Source organism: Heteronotia binoei, chromosome 14 (genome assembly GCF_032191835.1).
Source record: "Heteronotia binoei isolate CCM8104 ecotype False Entrance Well chromosome 14, APGP_CSIRO_Hbin_v1, whole genome shotgun sequence".
Classification (NCBI taxonomy): domain Eukaryota; kingdom Metazoa; phylum Chordata; class Lepidosauria; order Squamata; family Gekkonidae; genus Heteronotia; species Heteronotia binoei.
This window is the reverse complement of record NC_083236.1, coordinates 26241062-26258555: the sequence shown is the minus strand read 5'-3', so window position 1 is coordinate 26258555 and position 17494 is coordinate 26241062. Positions and strand designations below refer to the sequence as shown.

The window sequence follows — 17494 nt, the reverse complement described above, 5'->3', positions numbered from 1 at the left end:
TCCCAGGATAAATGTCAAAGTTACAGGAATTGGATTGACACTATGTACTCAAAAGTGCCTTTCTACAGGTAAAAAGACAGCAGTGGGGAAGCTACAGGGGAAGAAGTCAGCTTCACAGGCATAGGGCACTTCAGTGCCATGGACATGCAGAGGGCTCTGGCCAGGAGTCACACCCAGGAATCAGATCTAGAAACCCACAGCTAGACTGTATCTCCTTTTGAAGAGGAAGAGATGGCATCATCCACAAGGAGAGGATCAGATAAGAGGTTATAAAATCTCTGGACATATGAAAATCTGTTAATATCTACTCTGTTCTGCTCATCACCTCTGCCCAGTTAACATGAAGACTTAACCCACGGATGCCATCTTGAGCACCACATGGCTGAACAAAGGGGTTTTCCTGGGTAGGATTTCTGAACGCTGAAACTTCAAGAATAAATAGACTGTCCTTATTCTAACCATCTTACAGGCTATGTATAGCAATAGGATAGCAATAGGAAAAGAGGATTTGTAATTTTATTCAGTTTGAACCTTGCTTAGATTGAAGTATAGACCCCTGTGTGTGTTCTGATTACTTTAGTAAGCATTTATAAATTTGAATGCCAGTTGCCTGATCTCTGGACCCATGTTATACCTAAATCAGTCAAGCTTATCCAGAAGTAAGGGGAGGGGGCTGCTGTAGAGCGCATCATCCCAGGAGCGTGTAAGCTAGTCTCCACAGTAGTGAAACAGGAGATGAGACTAAGAGTGGCGCCTTTAAGCAGCAGCATGATGAAGAGTGCTCAAGTGCTAGTCCTTTGGCAGGAGAGCCTCTTTAGAGACTACAAAGGTAGCAGCAAAAATACCCAGAGAAAAACTGGAGCCTCACCAGGCAGAAGCCTGCAATAATTGCGGATCATTCTAAACTCCCATGTGAACAGACATGTGGCTTATTTGTTACTTAATAGGCCACCTTTCTCTCTTGAGACCAAAGGTGGATTACACAGTGTCAATCGATACAATCAACAGGATGGAACATCCTGTAAGTAATGTAACAGGATTAGGATAATGTAATAGGATTAGGATTAGAAATCTGAGCCATAAACTTTAAGTATTAATGCAACATGTTGAACAATACAGTTAGGATAAAACCCATAATTAAACTTTGTTAGTCTGAAGAAGAATGCAGATTTATATCTCGCCCGTCCCTCTGAATCAGAGACTCAAAGTGGCTTACAATCTCCTATATCTTCTACCCCCACAACAGACACCCTGTGAGGTGAGTGGGGTTTATAAGAAGCCAAAAAGGTTCCTTCCCTCCCCCCACAGCCACCTTCTTGTCCCAGATCTGCAGCGGCTTGCTTCCGATGCTGTAGAGAATGGACAAGAAGCCGCTCTGGAACAGCTGAAAAGCTGTTCAAAAAGTTGGGCCCAAAACCCATGGTCTCTAAGATTGCTTTTAAATATTGGATTTCTACTTTATCGAATGCCTTCTCGGCATCCAAAGAAAGCATTACAGCAGCTGCCCTTTCAAGGACAACCGCTAGGAGAACTATGGCTAACCCAGCAGCTGCAAGTGGAGGAGTGGGAAATCAAACCCAGTTCTCCCAGATAAGAGTCCACACACTTAACCACTACACCAAACACCAAAGGTGCAACTGGACTCTCTCCTTGATAATATGCTCAGAAACTGACAGTACTTTTCATTTTTAAAGCTGCACGCCCTGCTTTCCCTGCAGCATATATTTTCTATTGCATTACCTTTAAATTGCATATTCTGTCTTGAGCCGGGAATAAATGAAATAGATAAATTTAAGTCACACAGTTCTCCAATGAAAGATCTTTCAGGGAGCTATATATCACGTTATCTTCCCCTCCGCTGAGCACTTTCCTCTCGCACACGAAGAGTTGGAGCCCTAACAAGTTCTGCCAATTTCGGCTTGGTGAATTCCTGGAGGTTTGGGGGAGGTGGGGGAGCTCAGCAGGGCTGTGATGATATGAAGCCCGCCTTCTGAAGCTGCACTTTCCTTCAGAGGAAGGGATCTTGGAAATTCCGGGAGAACTCCAGCCCCGACCTGGTGGTTAGCAACCGCCTGCCCCAACGCTCAAACCATACCAGGCAGTCCGACGAAAAGAACGAGGGCAAGTCTATGAATCGTTCAGGGTCCTCACCTGTGATACGGCAGGACCCGAGGGGCGCCCTCGAACCGACCCCATTACGGGGCGTGGGCTAAGCCTCAGGAAAGCGCTACCGCCTCAGCCGCAGACAGGTTCGACGGAGCTCTACTACGCCTGCGCAGTTCAAGGAAGGCGGGCCTCCTCTCTGTGGCGGCTCCCAGCCGAACACCAAGGGGGCGTAACCTTGGCTTCCGAGCGCCGCTAGCTCTTTTGTCCCGCCTTCCCGTCGCCTTGGAAGCACGCAGGCGTCGCGACAACACTCGACAGAGAACGAGTTCCGTCTAGAAAGTAGTCCGTTCCGGGGCAGCTGCTGTTGCGACGGAGGCTTAGGTTAGCGGCGGCGGAGCGGTCTAAGTTCGTTTTACAGAACGCACGCGTGGTGGTCTCCTTCCGCGCGACGCCTGAGGGCTGAGACGGAGATAGAGAAAGCCGCGCTCGGCGGCGGCGGCAGCAGTAGGAGCAGCCCGCGCAGAGCCACCCCTTCGGCGCAGCTCGGCTTGGCTCGGCGGGATGTTCAAGAACACGTTCCAGAGCGGCTTCTTGTCCATCCTCTACAGCATCGGAAGCAAGCCGCTGCAGATCTGGGACAAGAAGGTGGCTGTGGGGGGAGGGAAGGAACCACTGCCTCTCTCAGTTGGTGTTGAAAAGCAAGTTTCTAGCCCTCATCAAGGGGATGTGGGCCGCCGGGGGTGGGGGTGCTGCCTAGGTGCCCCCCGGCGCAGTTTTTCCTGTCTGCCGGGTCAAGCGCCCCAAATCGGCCGGGAGGGGGAGCTGAGGTAGACCTGCTTGAGCCTGGGGTCCCCGTCTCAAGGTGAGGGACGGTGGCTCAGTGGTAGAGCATCTGCTTGGGAAGCAGAAGGTCCCAGGTTCAATCCCCGGCATCTCCCAACTAAAAAGGGTCCAGGCAAGTAGGTGTGAAAAACCTCAGCTTGAGACCCTGGAGAGCCGCTGCCAGTCTGAGTAGACAATACTGACTTTGATGGACCCAGGGTCTGATTCAGTATAAGGCAGATTCATGTGTTCATATTCATTGTGCAGGGCGGGGGGGGGGGGGGAGAGAGCTTACGTGCTATGCATTTGTGGCCCTGGGAAGGGGGTCTCTTTTTCTCCTCTGGGTGTGGCAGACCACTTACACTGGTGTTCTTCCACCTTGGCAGGGCTGTGCATCACTACTAATCCACCCCGTGACCACACAGTAACCTGGAAAAATGCCCCCCCTGCCCCACCACTAAATCCCTAGTCCCTTTAGTCCTCCTAACCTGAGGTAACGTGCATTAAAATCAGTAATACAAATGAAAGAGGAGGGAGTGCAGGTATGCTGGCTCATTAAGCAGCTTTATGCAGAGTCAGACTGTTGGTTTATCATGATCAGTATCATCTACTCTGGCTGGCAGTGGCTCTTCAGGCTAGCTGCCTTGCACATCGCCTATGGAATCTTTCTTAGGACATGCCGGGTCTGGGACCTTTTGTGAGCAAAATAGATACCGGACTGCCTAGTCATACCCCTCCACCCCCCCTTTGCACTGAACTACAGCCAATTATTTGAACACACATAAAGCTGCCTTGTTGTACTGTATCATACTCTTTGTCCATCACTGTCAGTCTTGTCTGCTTTGCTTGGCAACAGATTGCTAGGCTCTCAGGCTGAGGTCTTTCACATTTCCTCCAACTGGTCGTTTTATCCGGAGATACTGGGGATTGAATCTGGGGCTTCCAGCATGCAAAGTAGCTCAGGCTCTTCCACTAAGCTGCAGTCCCTCCCCTAAACAAGTCAGGCCATTGGTCTGTCAATACAGATGGCACCTATTTGTCAGCCATGGTGTGAGCCAATAGATGCTTAAATGGAGGTCTGGAGGTAGGAACATACTGGATGCAGGCCAATAAGTGACAGCTCAGTCCAGACAAAAGTGAGGAGATGCTGTCAGATAGTACAGGTGGGGACTGTGGCATCAGCCATACTACATAGAGTTGAGTCTTCCTGAAAGAGCAGGTTCATGGTTTGAGAGCGTGTCAACCTGTGTTCACCTGTGGAAGCTTGGATCTCATCTGTGCTGTGTAGCACATTTAAATCTAGTTCAGTTAGTTTGTCAAATGCAGCATTTTCTGGAAGAACAAGATTTATCCACTACAATCTGGCATTTATGGCATATTGGTTAGACTACTGCAGTGTGCGTTCCATGGGGCTGCCTTTGAAGGCTGTTTGGGAACTTCAGTTGGTTTAGGCTGCAGCAGTGATCAGAAAGGGTTCTCTGACACCTGTGTTGGGAGAACTGCATTGGCAGCCAACTCATTGCTGGACACAACTGGAAGACCTGGGGTGTCTGGAGGACTGCCTACTCCCACATGAGCTTACCTGGTTTTCAGGAAAGACCCACTTTGTGAGCTCTCCCCACCCACCCACCTTCATCAGTAAGGTGGGTGGGAACCAGAGGGTGTGTGTTCTTTGAGCTGGCATTTTGATTTCTGAATTGCTTCTTACAGTAGCTCACCTGGCGCTCAGTCTTATAAGTTCTCTAGGCTTTTGGTGATAAATCTTATCTGGTTTATATCATTTGATCATTTTTCGTCAGCCCTCTAGACTGTTCAGTGTCTTGCAGCAGCTCTGATGCTTCAAGTTTTCGTTAATATTTTATTTTATTGTGTTGTTATTGATTCTAAGTTGCCTCCTGAGCTGCATTAAAAGGCTGCATAGCAATGTATTCAATACATTAAGTGTAAGCTACTACACTCAAAATTGAATGTCTTTGGAGGCTCCCATTAGATTTCCGTGCTTTTACAACATCCGGTTGTCCTTTGGTCTTGCTGTTTTTAGGAGGTGCAGACTGCCTTGCTGGATTTGGGGAGCATTTATGACTGTTCTTTTTCTGGCAGATGCTCCTCGGGACAAAGATCTTTGTTGGTCATGACATGATGGGCTATTTCCTCTTTCACCTTCTAGGTGCGCAATGGCCACATAAAAAGAATCACGGATAATGATATCCAGTCACTGGTGCTGGAGATTGAAGGAACCAATGTCAGGTAGGACAGAGCTGTTAGTGACTATTTACCCATACTATTGAATGTTTCACATACACAGTTAACACACATAACAGCAGTTAGAAAGAATGGGGGAGAAATTAGATAAAGCATTTATGTTGGTATAAGCTTAGACATCAAAAGAAGCAATAACTCACTACTCTTAAAATTGGTGTAAAATATAACATCATTAGATAAAAATACTATAATGACAGCAATACTTAAATAATGCTATTATATTTTATTAGATTATTGGTTTATACAGTACTCATTACCTGTTGCTTAATAAGTAGAAAAATACATTTAACCTCTCAGAAGCATAAATGTATCAATACTAGTCTTGGATACATTTTTCAAAATCTAGATTGACCTTGGATATGTGGAGCTCTAGGTGCAGAATAGCTGTGTGAAAAGAATCACTGATAATGATATCACTAACGACACTCACTAACTATGGTATCTTGTCCCTGTATTACCTTTAATTCCTAACTGATCCCACATCCTGAAATAATTGCAATAAGTTCATTAGTCTTTTAAAAGCAAATTCTTCAAAATAATCTATTTTTTAAAAATACTCTGAATCTGTTTAGTAATGTGGTAACCTGAGCAAGGGCCTTTTTGATTGTGGCACCAAAACTTTAGAACTCTCCGAGGAGATTAGTCTGTCTTTCTCTGTTGTTGTCTTCCAAAGATTTTTGTGTTTTGTGTGTAATTTATTGGCTCTCTTTGGGTTTGTAATTTATTTGCCCCTGCTTTGGGGTTGTTTGCATGTTTGTATGTTTTTATTATTTTATATATGCTTTATTTTAAATGCTGTTTTAATGTTGAAATGATGAAGGTTTTGATGTTCACCACCCTGGGGACCCTATTTGGTTGGAAAGGCAGCATAAAAATGTTTTAAATAAATAAAATGTTTCTTTCCCAAAGTATTTCTTCTCTCCATCATTACATTATTGGAGTTTTAGAAGGGATGGGATGTTGAGTGGGGAATGTTCAGATGTGTGAAGAACCAAACATGGGTCTCGATGGAGTTTGGTCTGCCCTTTGGTTTTGCAACTTGGGATGGGGGAAGGGCCGCTTCTGGCTCCACCCCCCTCCCCCAGCCATGAGATCTGATAAACAGTTTTTAACATGCAGTCTTTCTCCCTTCTCTCTCACTCCCAGTACCACGTATATTACGTGTCCTGCTGATCCAAAGAAGACTTTGGGAATTAAATTACCCTTTCTGGTGATGATAATCAAGAACCTGAAAAAATATTTCACCTTTGAAGTACAGGTAGGTGAGCTGTGATGGCAAGCCCAGGTGAAAATGATGTGTGTGTTTGAGAGTTATTGTTTGTCATTTACAGAGGGTCACTTGCCTAAAGCTTTCTGTTGAGTCTGTAGGCTGACAATCATGCTTCTGAAGGCCCAAACCACTCTTCCAATCTTTGGCTGGATGCCAGCTAACACAGTTAGGACTTCTTTTGAAAGGCAGGATATGACCTACTATATAATTTATGGGAAGGGGACTCATGGGGAAGAAGAGTGGAAATCCTGTTTCTCTCTTCCCTAGCCTCCTCTCTATATTGTGTCCTCCTGCTCCCTACCCCTTACCTTCCCTAGCTCTGGCTTTTCCCTCCACTGCCTTAGTTTCCACTTTGTTCTTCCATACCTCCCAATCCTATTCCAGTTCTTTTCCCTAAAAACTTTTCCTTCACTGGATTTCATTTTTCTTTCTCTCCTAGCTCTCCTTCCCTATCCCCTTGCAGCTCCCGCATCTTCTATTCTGTCCCCAACTTATAATATTTCCCGCTCCTCTCTCTTATCAGGAGCTGTTTTCCCACCCCTTCTAGTTTTAGTTTTCCTTCAGTCTGTCTCCCTTCTTTTCCTCTATCTCCAGATCCACTCAACCTGCACTTATTGGCAGACAATATATGACATCATTGTTGTCTCTTGTATTTTTTACATTGCCTGGGTATGCACAGATATCACTCTTAACTTTTGAGGAGGTTTTAATGCACTGTTGCTGTTTTTTCAGGGGTATTTTCTGCAAAACTGAGGCGTCTCCTGAGTCTTCGTTATCTGCATTAGCCTATGTGACCCTCCCCCTCCAATTTTTTTTAAATCCTCACAGGAGGCCTACTTGGCTATTAGAGATATGATGGCAGTTGAGCAAAACTAGCAACCCCATTTCTGGGCTGTGCTCATTGATGTCCTAGATGAGTTCAGCCTCTGCCGTGGGCAGCCTGACTCCTAGACTCCTCTTCAGGACGTGGTGCTTTTCTTCCCTAGGTGCTAGATGATAAAAATGTGCGCCGGCGATTCCGTGCCAGCAACTACCAGAGCACAACCCGTGTCAAGCCCTTCATCTGCACCATGCCCATGCGGCTGGATGACGGCTGGAACCAGATTCAGTTCAACCTGTCTGACTTCACTCGCCGAGCGTATGGCACCAACTATATTGAGACCCTGAGAGTGCAGGTGAGGGGCCTCGATCCCAGAGGCCTTTTCCAGGCTGATTTAGAGTCTCTGGCTCAGATAGCTGCAGGGAAGGGCCATTGCTGAGTTGGGTTTCAGATGATTTGGGGAGATCGACTGACTGCAGGGAACTTAGGTGTGCTTGTTTACTCAGTGAGTCGTTAAACTGGAGTTTTACTATCAGTGATATAGTGATGGCAACAGGCATCGGTTTTTTAAAGGGAGATTAGATGGATCCACAGAAGATGGGCCTGCCAGTGGCTACTAGCCAGGTTACTAAAAGGAACCTCCACATTCAGAGGCAGTCAACATCAGAGAAAGGTCTTGACATCTAGGCTGTATTGTTGCTATCTATAGTAACTGGTTGGCCATCTTGTGAGACAACGATGCCGGACTAGATAGACCACAGGTCTGATCCAGCAGGACTCCCATATTCTTACAGTAACCAGCAAGTATTAATTGGCAAGTTAAACTATTAAGGCTTTACTTGATTCATGGAAGAATTGCCAGCGAATGACCCACTTAAGGCCATTTTGTGTATAGTGTGTGATTTGTAGCCAAAAAAGAATTAGAGGGTGATATTAGGGAGAGATGTTCTGTGTGATAATTTCGACTCTTAAATAGAAAGTTGTATTGGCCTGCATCTGCCCATCCATAGAGTTTGTAGAGAAGGATATACCTGCTTGCCCCTCTTGTCAGCCCATAAAGTCCCTCCAGCATGTTCTTCTTGTGGCCAGCAGACTCTCAGGAACAGCACAGGGGGTAACATGGGAGTCTGCAGTGGGAGGGAAGAATCAGCAGAAAGCACTACTCCCTCTTCCACAAACAGAAATGTCATTCTTCGGGGAAGCTGCATGCTTGGATGCATGCCATTACATTTCCTTCTGGGTCGCACTGAGGTTTTGCCAATATGCACATTATTTAGATTCAGTTTTCAAAAGGCAGGTGATGGATCAGCTAAAAGCCACCTGGTGTATCGGCAGGATTCCAAGATCAGCTTGCAAAGCAAAGGGGGCTTTGCCTCAGTAAGGCCAAAGGATGGATTGGGGAAGGGCCTCCCGTTCAGTGGCAGAGCAGCTTGTCTGGCAGCCAGACGGTACCAGATGCAATAAAGATGGATCTAGGGTAGGCTTGGGTGGGCAGAGTGTTAAAGCTGCACTACTGCAGTCCTAAGCTCTGCTCATGACCTGAGTTCGATCCCTGGTGGAAGCTGAGTTTTCAGGTAGCTGGCTCAAAGTTGACTCAGTCTTCCATCCTTCTAAGGTCGGTAAAATGAGTATCCAGCTTGCTTGGGGGAAGTGTAGATGACTGGGGAAGGCAATGGCAAACCACCCTGTAAAAAGTCTGCTGTGAAAACATTGTGAAAGCAATGTCACCCCAAAGTCAAAAACAACTGGTGCTTGCACAGGGGATCTTTCCTTTCCTGGGTGGGCTTCTGCTGTTCTGATCTCAGGAAGCTGGTGGCAGGCTCTCGCCTCCCACGTTTAAATGAGCATTGTGTATAAACTTGAAGCATAAATATTACCAAATTTACAATAATATACTTGTATTTAGTTAAATTCAATAAAAACAAATATAGGCACAAGTAATAGTCTCAGTTTGGAATAAAATTACATGTTAGACCATTATTGACCCTGACCAAATGCATTTCCGCCAACTTGTTTTCCTCAATGGTCAAACAGTATTGTTAAAGAGAGGCTGCATTAGCATAATGCAGTCATTTCTTAAGCTTAGACCAAGGTGAGATTGTTTTGCAGTCAGTATCGCAGATACAGAAACCAGAGGCCTCCTAGATCAATGGTCCCCAACCGTGTCACCAGGGCCATCAGGGTGGGGCACCCAATTCATCTTCCCCTACCCCCCCCCGTGGTGCCTCCTCCCCCCATTTTCCTCTTCCGTTTCCTCCTCCCGCCTTCGCCGCCCCCCCGCACAGCCTCGCCACCTCCTCCCCTGTTTTCCTCCTCCCTCCTTCGCAACCCCCCCCACGTAGCCTCTTCTTCCCCCCATTTTCCTTCCCTATTTCTTCCTTCGCCACCCCCCCCGTGCAGCCTCATAACCCCCCCCCCCCATTTCACCATTTTAAGGCCAGGGAAGGGGCCATGAAGTGCCTTCCAGGCCGACCCTGTCGGAGCGGGAGTAGCAGAGTGAGGGAGATGACTTGCCCGTCACAGGGCTTCAGGAAAGAAAATCAGGCAGACACGTGCAACTAGTGCCAAAAGGTGTATTAACATATATACACAACAAGTGCTCTCTTGTGCAGTCTATACAATATCACCTCCACGGACAAAGTGCTTCGCCTAACCACCATCTCACAGGGAGAGACCTGTGTGATGCACACACAGATCATATATAGTCCAAGCAGCCAATCCTGGCCGTGCTGACTCAGCAGATTGCATCACTTGGCTTCTGCCGGCTCAAGCCGGTCTGCTGATCAGGTCACTGTGACCTAGCCTGGCAGCTAGATCACCAGCTGTCATACTGTGGCTGTCAGACTGGGTTTATGTAGATTCTTGCTCCAACACACCTCCTAATCTATTTAAACCCAGTGCACCAAAACACTTCACACAGTTTACATACATGTCCACCAGCAACATTACAGTTCATATTTACGTAGCTCGGAACCCTTTCCGGAATTCGTTCAGGAACTCATCATGATTGTAAAACACATCATCGTGTTCCTGTTCAGCCAGCTCTTTCAGACGCTTGGCTTCAGCCTCCTTCTCCCTTGCCTCGCACTCTGCCACCCAGGCTTTCCATTTCTTAGCCTTTTCTTTTAACATTTCCTCAAATCCGGGTGGGTCTGGATTGACAGTCAGAGTGACATAGGGACACTTGTACCTAGCGGGACGTTGGCCTTTGGTGGACCTGGCAGACACCCGTGGCCCTGTGCTTGGACCAGCTTTGTCTTCTTCGGGTTGCTCTGTTCCCACCTCCTGGGCTGGTTGCTCTGCCCCTGTAATTGGGTGTTGAACCTCCTGACTCTCACACTTTACCTCCAGTTCCTGCATTTGAGGCTCTGCCTCCTGACTCTGCTCGTCAGGCTCTGTGCCAGCATTCGGCTCACCTTCTCCAGCCCCACTGGGTGCCACCTCCTGGGCTGGAGTTCTGGGCTGCGCTCCAACATCGTTATCGCTACTTGGCAGCAGGACAAATTGTTTCTGCAAGGAGTGCAACCTTGGCCAGCTGCTTTCTTCATTGAACTGGGCACTCTTACTAAGTGTTATCTTGCTTTTGCTATTGCAGAAACGATAACACCTGGCCCTTGGCTTGTAGCCCAGAAAAATTAGGCTCTCTGCCCGGACATCCCCCTCCCCGCTACTCGTGGAGTGGATGCCAACCCGAGCCCGTGACCCAAAGACTTTTAAAGAACTCAAATCTGGGGTCTTGTTCAACAGTAACCTATAAGGCACATTTTTCACAGTATTACACCAAACCCTGTTTTGCAAAAAAACAGCTGCATGTATGGTTTCTGCCCAATAGGTCATTGGCAGTTGTGCATCCTCTAACATGCAATACATCACATTCTGCAATACAGCCCCATGCCCATTTTCTCGGGGCGTTGCCGGGTTCGTCAGACGGTGGGCAATGCCCTTGTTCTCCAGCCAACGTTTCATCTGGTTAGATAAGAATTCCCCCCCTCTGTCGGTTTGTACAGCTAGGAGATTAACCCCTAATTGTCTCTCCACTGCTTTGACCCACTTGGTGAATGTCTTATACACCTCAGACTTATGCACCATGGTGAAAACCCACGCGTACCTCGTGTGGTCGTCGGTGGCCACCAAGCAGTATCTCCTCCCCGACAGACTCTTTGGCAATGGGCCAATAACGTCTAAATGGACTAGTTCCAGGGCTCGTGTGCTTTCCCTTGAGCTTTCTTTAGCAACAGCACACGCCTTGCTTTTGGTCTTCTTGCAGACCTGGCAATCCAAGTAACATTTGCAAGGATTTACTTTCAAACTAGGCACGAGCTCCAGGGTTTTCTTTAACGCCCTAAATCCGCAGTGCCCAAGTCTCCTATGGAGCAAATGTATGCAATTATTGTGCACAGGCTCATTCGACACTTGAGCCACCTGGGCACAATCACTCTGGACCACATACAGTTTACCTTCCCTCTTTCCTGTCACAAGCAACTTTCCCCCACCTCCCAGGATTTTGCAGCAGGTTTTCTCAAATCTCACCTGGTATCCCTGGTCAAACAGTGTGCTAACACTCAACAGGTTAGACTGCAGTGAGGGTACATACAACACATTTTGCAACATACATTTCAGTGCAGGAAATTCCACATTGCCTGAGCAAACAGAATTGGCAGTGGTCCCATCAGCCAATCTCACATACTTATGCTCAGGACTGTCAATGTTTTTCAACAACTCCTTCTCGCAGCAGAGATGGCTCGTTGCCCCGGAGTCTAAAATCCAAGCAGACCCTGTGCTCTCTACTGCAGACGTGACCAGCCGGGTTGCTTCCTCACACGGGCTGGCGGTCCTCCGCTCTCGCCGCACACGCCCCCGCCTCTTCTCCCTCTCAGGGCAAGCTCGGAGCAGGTGCTGCGACGACCCGCATCCATAGCAGCGACGGACTGCAAACGCAGTCGGCTCCACTTCCTCCACCTTCGGACGCCTGCCAGCAGCAAAAGCTGGCTCATTCTTGGCTGTCTTCCCGGACACACCGATAACAGCACGCTGCCCGGCCGACACCCCCGGACAGCTCACGGCCGCAATTCTCTCTTGGAAGTCAAGCAGGTGGGCACAGACGTATTCCATGGTCAGGGTCGCTACGTCCACCGTCTCCAGAGAAGTTATCAGGGGAGTGTACTCAGGTGGCAACGACGACAGCAAAATGTACACTCTGTCGTCTGGAGCTACAGTCTTGCCTCTTGCCTCCAGCTCAACGAAACAGTCCGTTAGCCGTTTGATGTGATCTTTCACACACCCTCCAGCCGGCATAACGGTGCGGAACATCCTCCTTGTCAAGGCCATGAGGGAACCAGCAGTGGTGCTAACATGCACCGCACTCAACGCGTCCCAGGCAGCCTTGGGAGTGTCCTGCTCTCGCACATAAACCAGCTGGTCATCTCCTATAGATAGCACTATGTTGGCCAGTGCCTTATCCGATAACACAGTCTCGGCAGGAGATAAGTCAGCAGGGGGGTTACTCACGAACAGCCATTGCCCTTCACGCTTGAGGTAGTGTTGCATTCTCAGGCTCCACACCGCGTAGTTGGCTGAGGTGAGCTTCTCAACGGCTACTCCAAGCTGTTGCTGAGCCATCGTGCCGACTCCTCCTCACAGCTGGCTGCCGACGTCCCTCTGGCTCTCAAACAGAGAACGGTGGTGCTTCTGTGTCCTTCACCGGCGTTCCTCGCCTCCGGCTCTTTCCAAACTCACAGTCAGCTCAACTCTCAACTCTCTCCTCCGCGCAGCGGAACCGCCCTGGGCCCATAACCCTGTCGGAGCGGGAGTAGCAGAGTGAGGGAGATGACTTGCCCGTCACAGGGCTTCAGGAAAGAAAATCAGGCAGACACGTGCAACTAGTGCCAAAAGGTGTATTAACATATATACACAACAAGTGCTCTCTTGTGCAGTCTATACAATATCACCTCCACGGACAAAGTGCTTCGCCTAACCACCATCTCACAGGGAGAGACCTGTGTGATGCACACACAGATCATATATAGTCCAAGCAGCCAATCCTGGCCGTGCTGACTCAGCAGATTGCATCACTTGGCTTCTGCCGGCTCAAGCCGGTCTGCTGATCAGGTCACTGTGACCTAGCCTGGCAGCTAGATCACCAGCTGTCATACTGTGGCTGTCAGACTGGGTTTATGTAGATTCTTGCTCCAACAGACCCCCCCCCATCTGATTGGTGGGGAAACTGCCGCAGCAGTGCAAGCGACACTGCCCTTGCCTTCTTCCTTTCCCCGGCCTTAAAATGGTGGGAGGAGGCGCCATAGGGGGGCAACAAGGCTGTGCGGCCTGTTGCAAACAGGCCACGGCCCGGTACTGGTCCCTGGCCCAGGGGTTGGGGACCCCTGTTCTAGATAGCTTGCTGCTGTGGTCCCTTGAATAATGGTTCAACTGTATACCTTTCTCTCCTGGTTAAAAAACAAACAGATGCAATCTGGAGTCAATAGTAATACAATAGACTGGATTTAGTAGTATTTAATCATAATTGAATTCATAAATACATGTGTAGTTTTGTGTATTTGGTAATATTTATAATTCAATTTTTTATTATTTATTTTATTTCCGTACGTTTGTATTCTGCTCCTCCTGAAGCAGCTCAGAGTGGTTACACACAGAGCTCTTGGGCCCTTATATTCTGATTTCCTTAACCTTTTGATTTTTAATTGAAACAAATGTTGAACAGGGGAGACCTTTTCCAGGTCTTTCATTGACTGCCTTGGCTGCTCAGACGATGCAGTGAAGGCTTCCCCTTCTGCTGCTCCTCAAAAAGAAGTGGCATGAGAATGTTGCCATTTGCCTTGAAGCGTAGCAAAAGTCTGCCAGACTGTTTTGAACAGGGGCACGGTGGGGCTGCTGCAGGCCCCTCTCTTACCTTGATCGGTTTTTCAGATCCACGCAAACTGCCGCATCCGCAGAATTTACTTCTCAGACAGACTGTACTCGGAGGATGAACTTCCTGCTGAGTTCAAGTTGTACATCCCTGTCCAAAACAAGGCCAAGGTGAGTGGGGATGTCGGGGGAAGAGGGACTGTGTGTGGGGGGGAGAGTGATCTAATCTGGAGTAGCCCTTATCAAACAGCTGGCAGCGCAGAGACAGCTGAGTAAATCTTCAACTCGATGCTGTAGCTGAAGCTTAGTGAGGTTGGGAAGGTTATCCCTCCTCCCCCGCTTTCCTTGGGCACTGAAGATCAGGCATTGGCTGGGATTATTCTCTGCCCCAAACCCAGAAATCTTTTGAGTAATTGGATTTGTGGTATTGAATGTGCTTTTAGCTGGTGTCATTGGAATAGGAGAGGAATGATTTCCCAAGCAAGTTTGAGTAGTAAGTTCAGTTCTAACCAAGGTTTGGTTTAGGATTGGGCTTTGATCCCAAAGGGGATCCTCTCTCCCCTTTGGGATTATTCTTGCCATTCACTTTTCTCAGGTATTTGCATTCTTTGAATTACCCCCAAACTTTTTCTTGACATCAGTTGTAGCAAAATGCCATTTTGCGTGTGTTTGTCTATGAGTGGGATGGGGAGGAACTACCAAACTTGAGGTAGGCCTTGGCCTAGTCTCCTCTTCATTCCCCACTCAAAGATGGCTGTAGTTGAATCCTTAGCGCTTTGGACAGGAACACATCTCTGCAAAAGCTATGGAGCATGAGGAGCTGAGCCAGTAACTGCAGGTGGCTAGCTCTTGCTGTCTGCATAGAGTCCTGGGCTATTCTCTTCGTTTCCACCTGAAAACACACGGGCTAGCACTGCCACTGCTGTCAGATTATTGCAAGGACACCCTTCAGCAAATCGCTGTGACTCCATTTAACCTGGAGAGTCAGGCTTCAGACCCTAGGGCCTTGACCACACGACTCCCCTTCCTGTGGAAAAATGATCAAAAAATGTAGTTTTGAGTTCCAGGGAGAGGTCTGGAGACTTTGGATTTCAAACTGCAGACGTTCCGACTAACCTTGTCTCCTTTCTCCTCTTGCAGCAATGATGATACTTTCATGGGAAACCATCAAAGACATGCACTCTGAAGACAGGTGGAACTTTTTTATTATTCAATATTTAGGTGTTGATTTACATAGAATAACTGTTATTTAATAAAGCTGTTATCTCTAACTCTGGGGCAGGACACCGCTTAACCATGTCATTGTTCGATGTGAGGAACGACCCCTGATCAGGCTTTTGGTTTAAAGGTCAGCCGCTGTGGATCTGCGGGATCTGATCTTTGGTGGACCCCTTCTGCCCTATTCAGATGCCAATGGCTTCCTCTTTATTATTATTATAATAATTTTTCACTCTTCCTGTGTTTGATATCTGCTATAAATGTATGTGGCCTGCTCTCCCTCCAGAAGCAATTATTAAATATTTGATTCTCTTTGTAAAGCTGGCCGTGGTGTGTCCTCTTCTCTATGATTTAGAAGTCTGTTTCCTCTCTGGGCCATTGTACCCTGCACGCTCACTGCTCAGGAGGAGCAAGAGTGCCAACGTTCTCCCTAGCTAGGTCTTATTTCTTGACACTGGTCCTACTGTATTTCAAGCGACCCTGCACTGCAGACACGCGAACTAAGCTATATCCAATGCAAGGGGTATCTAATCTGCAGTGTCACCTATCCACTGGTTTATAATAATAATAATAATAATAATAATTTTTTATTTCTATCCCGCCCTCCCCGCCGGGGCAGGCTCAGGGCGGCTCACAACATAAAACATACATTACATCAATTATACTTATAAAACATGGTTAAAACAATTACAGAGTATTAAAATTAACATAACAGTATGGCGTTATAAACAAGTTTCAATAAATTTCAGAAGTAAAAACATTTCAAGAATAAAAGCATTTCTAGCAGCATATCTAGATTTGTCACAGTTTTCCGCTAGTTGAAGGCCATCTTGAAAAGGTGGGTCTTACAGGCCCTACGGAATCCCTCTAAACATCGTAGGGCCCTCACCTCCTCAGGGAGTTGGTTCCACAGTAATGGAGCAGTAATAGAGAAGGCCCGGTCCCGGGTGGCTTTCAGTCTGGCCTCGCAGATTGCACCACGCAGAGCCCAGATTGTAGAGGAGCCTTTTCCAAATAATTGTGAAAAGTTCTTGAAAAAAATCAAACTAGGTATTGTTACTTGGCTGTAATAGGACTGCTGAGAGCTGTACCGTGTAGAAGGAGTTATGTAGCGCAGATGGGTTCTTCCTGCAAAACCACGTTGCACTTATTGACCTTGTGTGCAAGTGCAGGCAACATTTTTAATATATATTGAATAATTCTGCTTCTTCCTAAAGGGGAGTTTCATAAGGTGGTTCTGGGGAAACTTACCCCAACCAAATTATTCTGAGAACATCTACAGTGGTGAGTTCTGTCTCCAACATCTGCATAGATCACCCCTCAGTTAGGGAAACTGTGCGCCAGCAGATGTGACCACACAACCCCATCCCCAGTGCCTCAACTTTTTGTGACTGCTTTTGATGCCTGACATGTCTTGAGTTCCAAACACACAGCTCCAATGTTGCATGGGGACATGGAAGCATTAGCATGTGTTGCGTTTGGACAATCTGTCCCGCTCCCCTGTTTGTCTTCCATGGCTGTTATATTGCGTCTTGCTGCCTTCAAGCAGACACGTATTATGATAGATTGATATAACACCTTTCTGCCATTGCATTCAAGGCAGTTTACAATTCAACATGATACACACAGAAAGAAAAGAGATAAGGAAGGGAAGAGGCATTAACTCTTAAATAATATTTGTTTCCTTAATGATGGGAGAGAATGGTTGCTTGTAGAGGAATGTGGCTACATTCTGTTCTCACCTTCGGATTCACATGTTCTTCCCCAAGTCAAAATGAATATTCCAAAACTTCAGAAGCAGAAAAGGGATATTTTTATATTTAATGTTTTACTAATAATTGAGAAAAGAGCCCCGTAGCACAGAGTGGTAAAGCTGCAGTACTGCAGTCGGAGTCCTCTGCTCACGACCTGAGTTCGATCCCAGCGGAAGCTGGTTCAGGTAGCCGGCTCCAGGTTGACTCAGCCTTCCATCCTTCTGAGGTCAGTAAAATGAGTACCCAGCTTGCTGGGGGGAAAGTGTAGATGACCGGGGAAGGCAATGGCAAACCACCCTGTAAAAAGTCTACTGTGAAAACGTTGTAAAAGCAACGTCACCCCAGAGTCAAAAACAACTGGTGCTTGCACAGGGGATT

General features: G+C 47.4%; 1 protein-coding gene across 1 annotated transcript; it reads left to right on the top strand.

Annotated features, from left to right (window-relative positions):
• The first annotated feature begins 2418 nt into the window (after window positions 1-2418).
• Window positions 2419-15682, top strand: CFAP20 (cilia and flagella associated protein 20). Its single transcript, XM_060253900.1, has 6 exons — window positions 2419-2751; window positions 5096-5175; window positions 6337-6448; window positions 7447-7635; window positions 14205-14315; window positions 15285-15682. The coding sequence occupies exons 1-6, from the start codon at window positions 2668-2670 to the stop codon at window positions 15288-15290; spliced, it is 582 nt and encodes a 193-aa protein (XP_060109883.1). The 5' UTR covers window positions 2419-2667; the 3' UTR covers window positions 15291-15682.
• Window positions 15683-17494: the final 1812 nt, after the last annotated feature.

Excerpts from the sequence above, each read along its gene's own strand:
- CFAP20 (XM_060253900.1), top strand. The coding sequence starts at position 2,668 with ATGTTCAAGAACACGTTCCAGAGCGGCTTCTTGTCCATCCTCTACAGC. Across the intron at positions 2,752-5,095 it reads TGCAGATCTGGGACAAGAAG|GTGCGCAATGGCCACATAAA; the intron begins GTGGCTGTGGGG and ends TTCACCTTCTAG. Across the intron at positions 5,176-6,336 it reads ATTGAAGGAACCAATGTCAG|TACCACGTATATTACGTGTC; the intron begins GTAGGACAGAGC and ends TCTCACTCCCAG.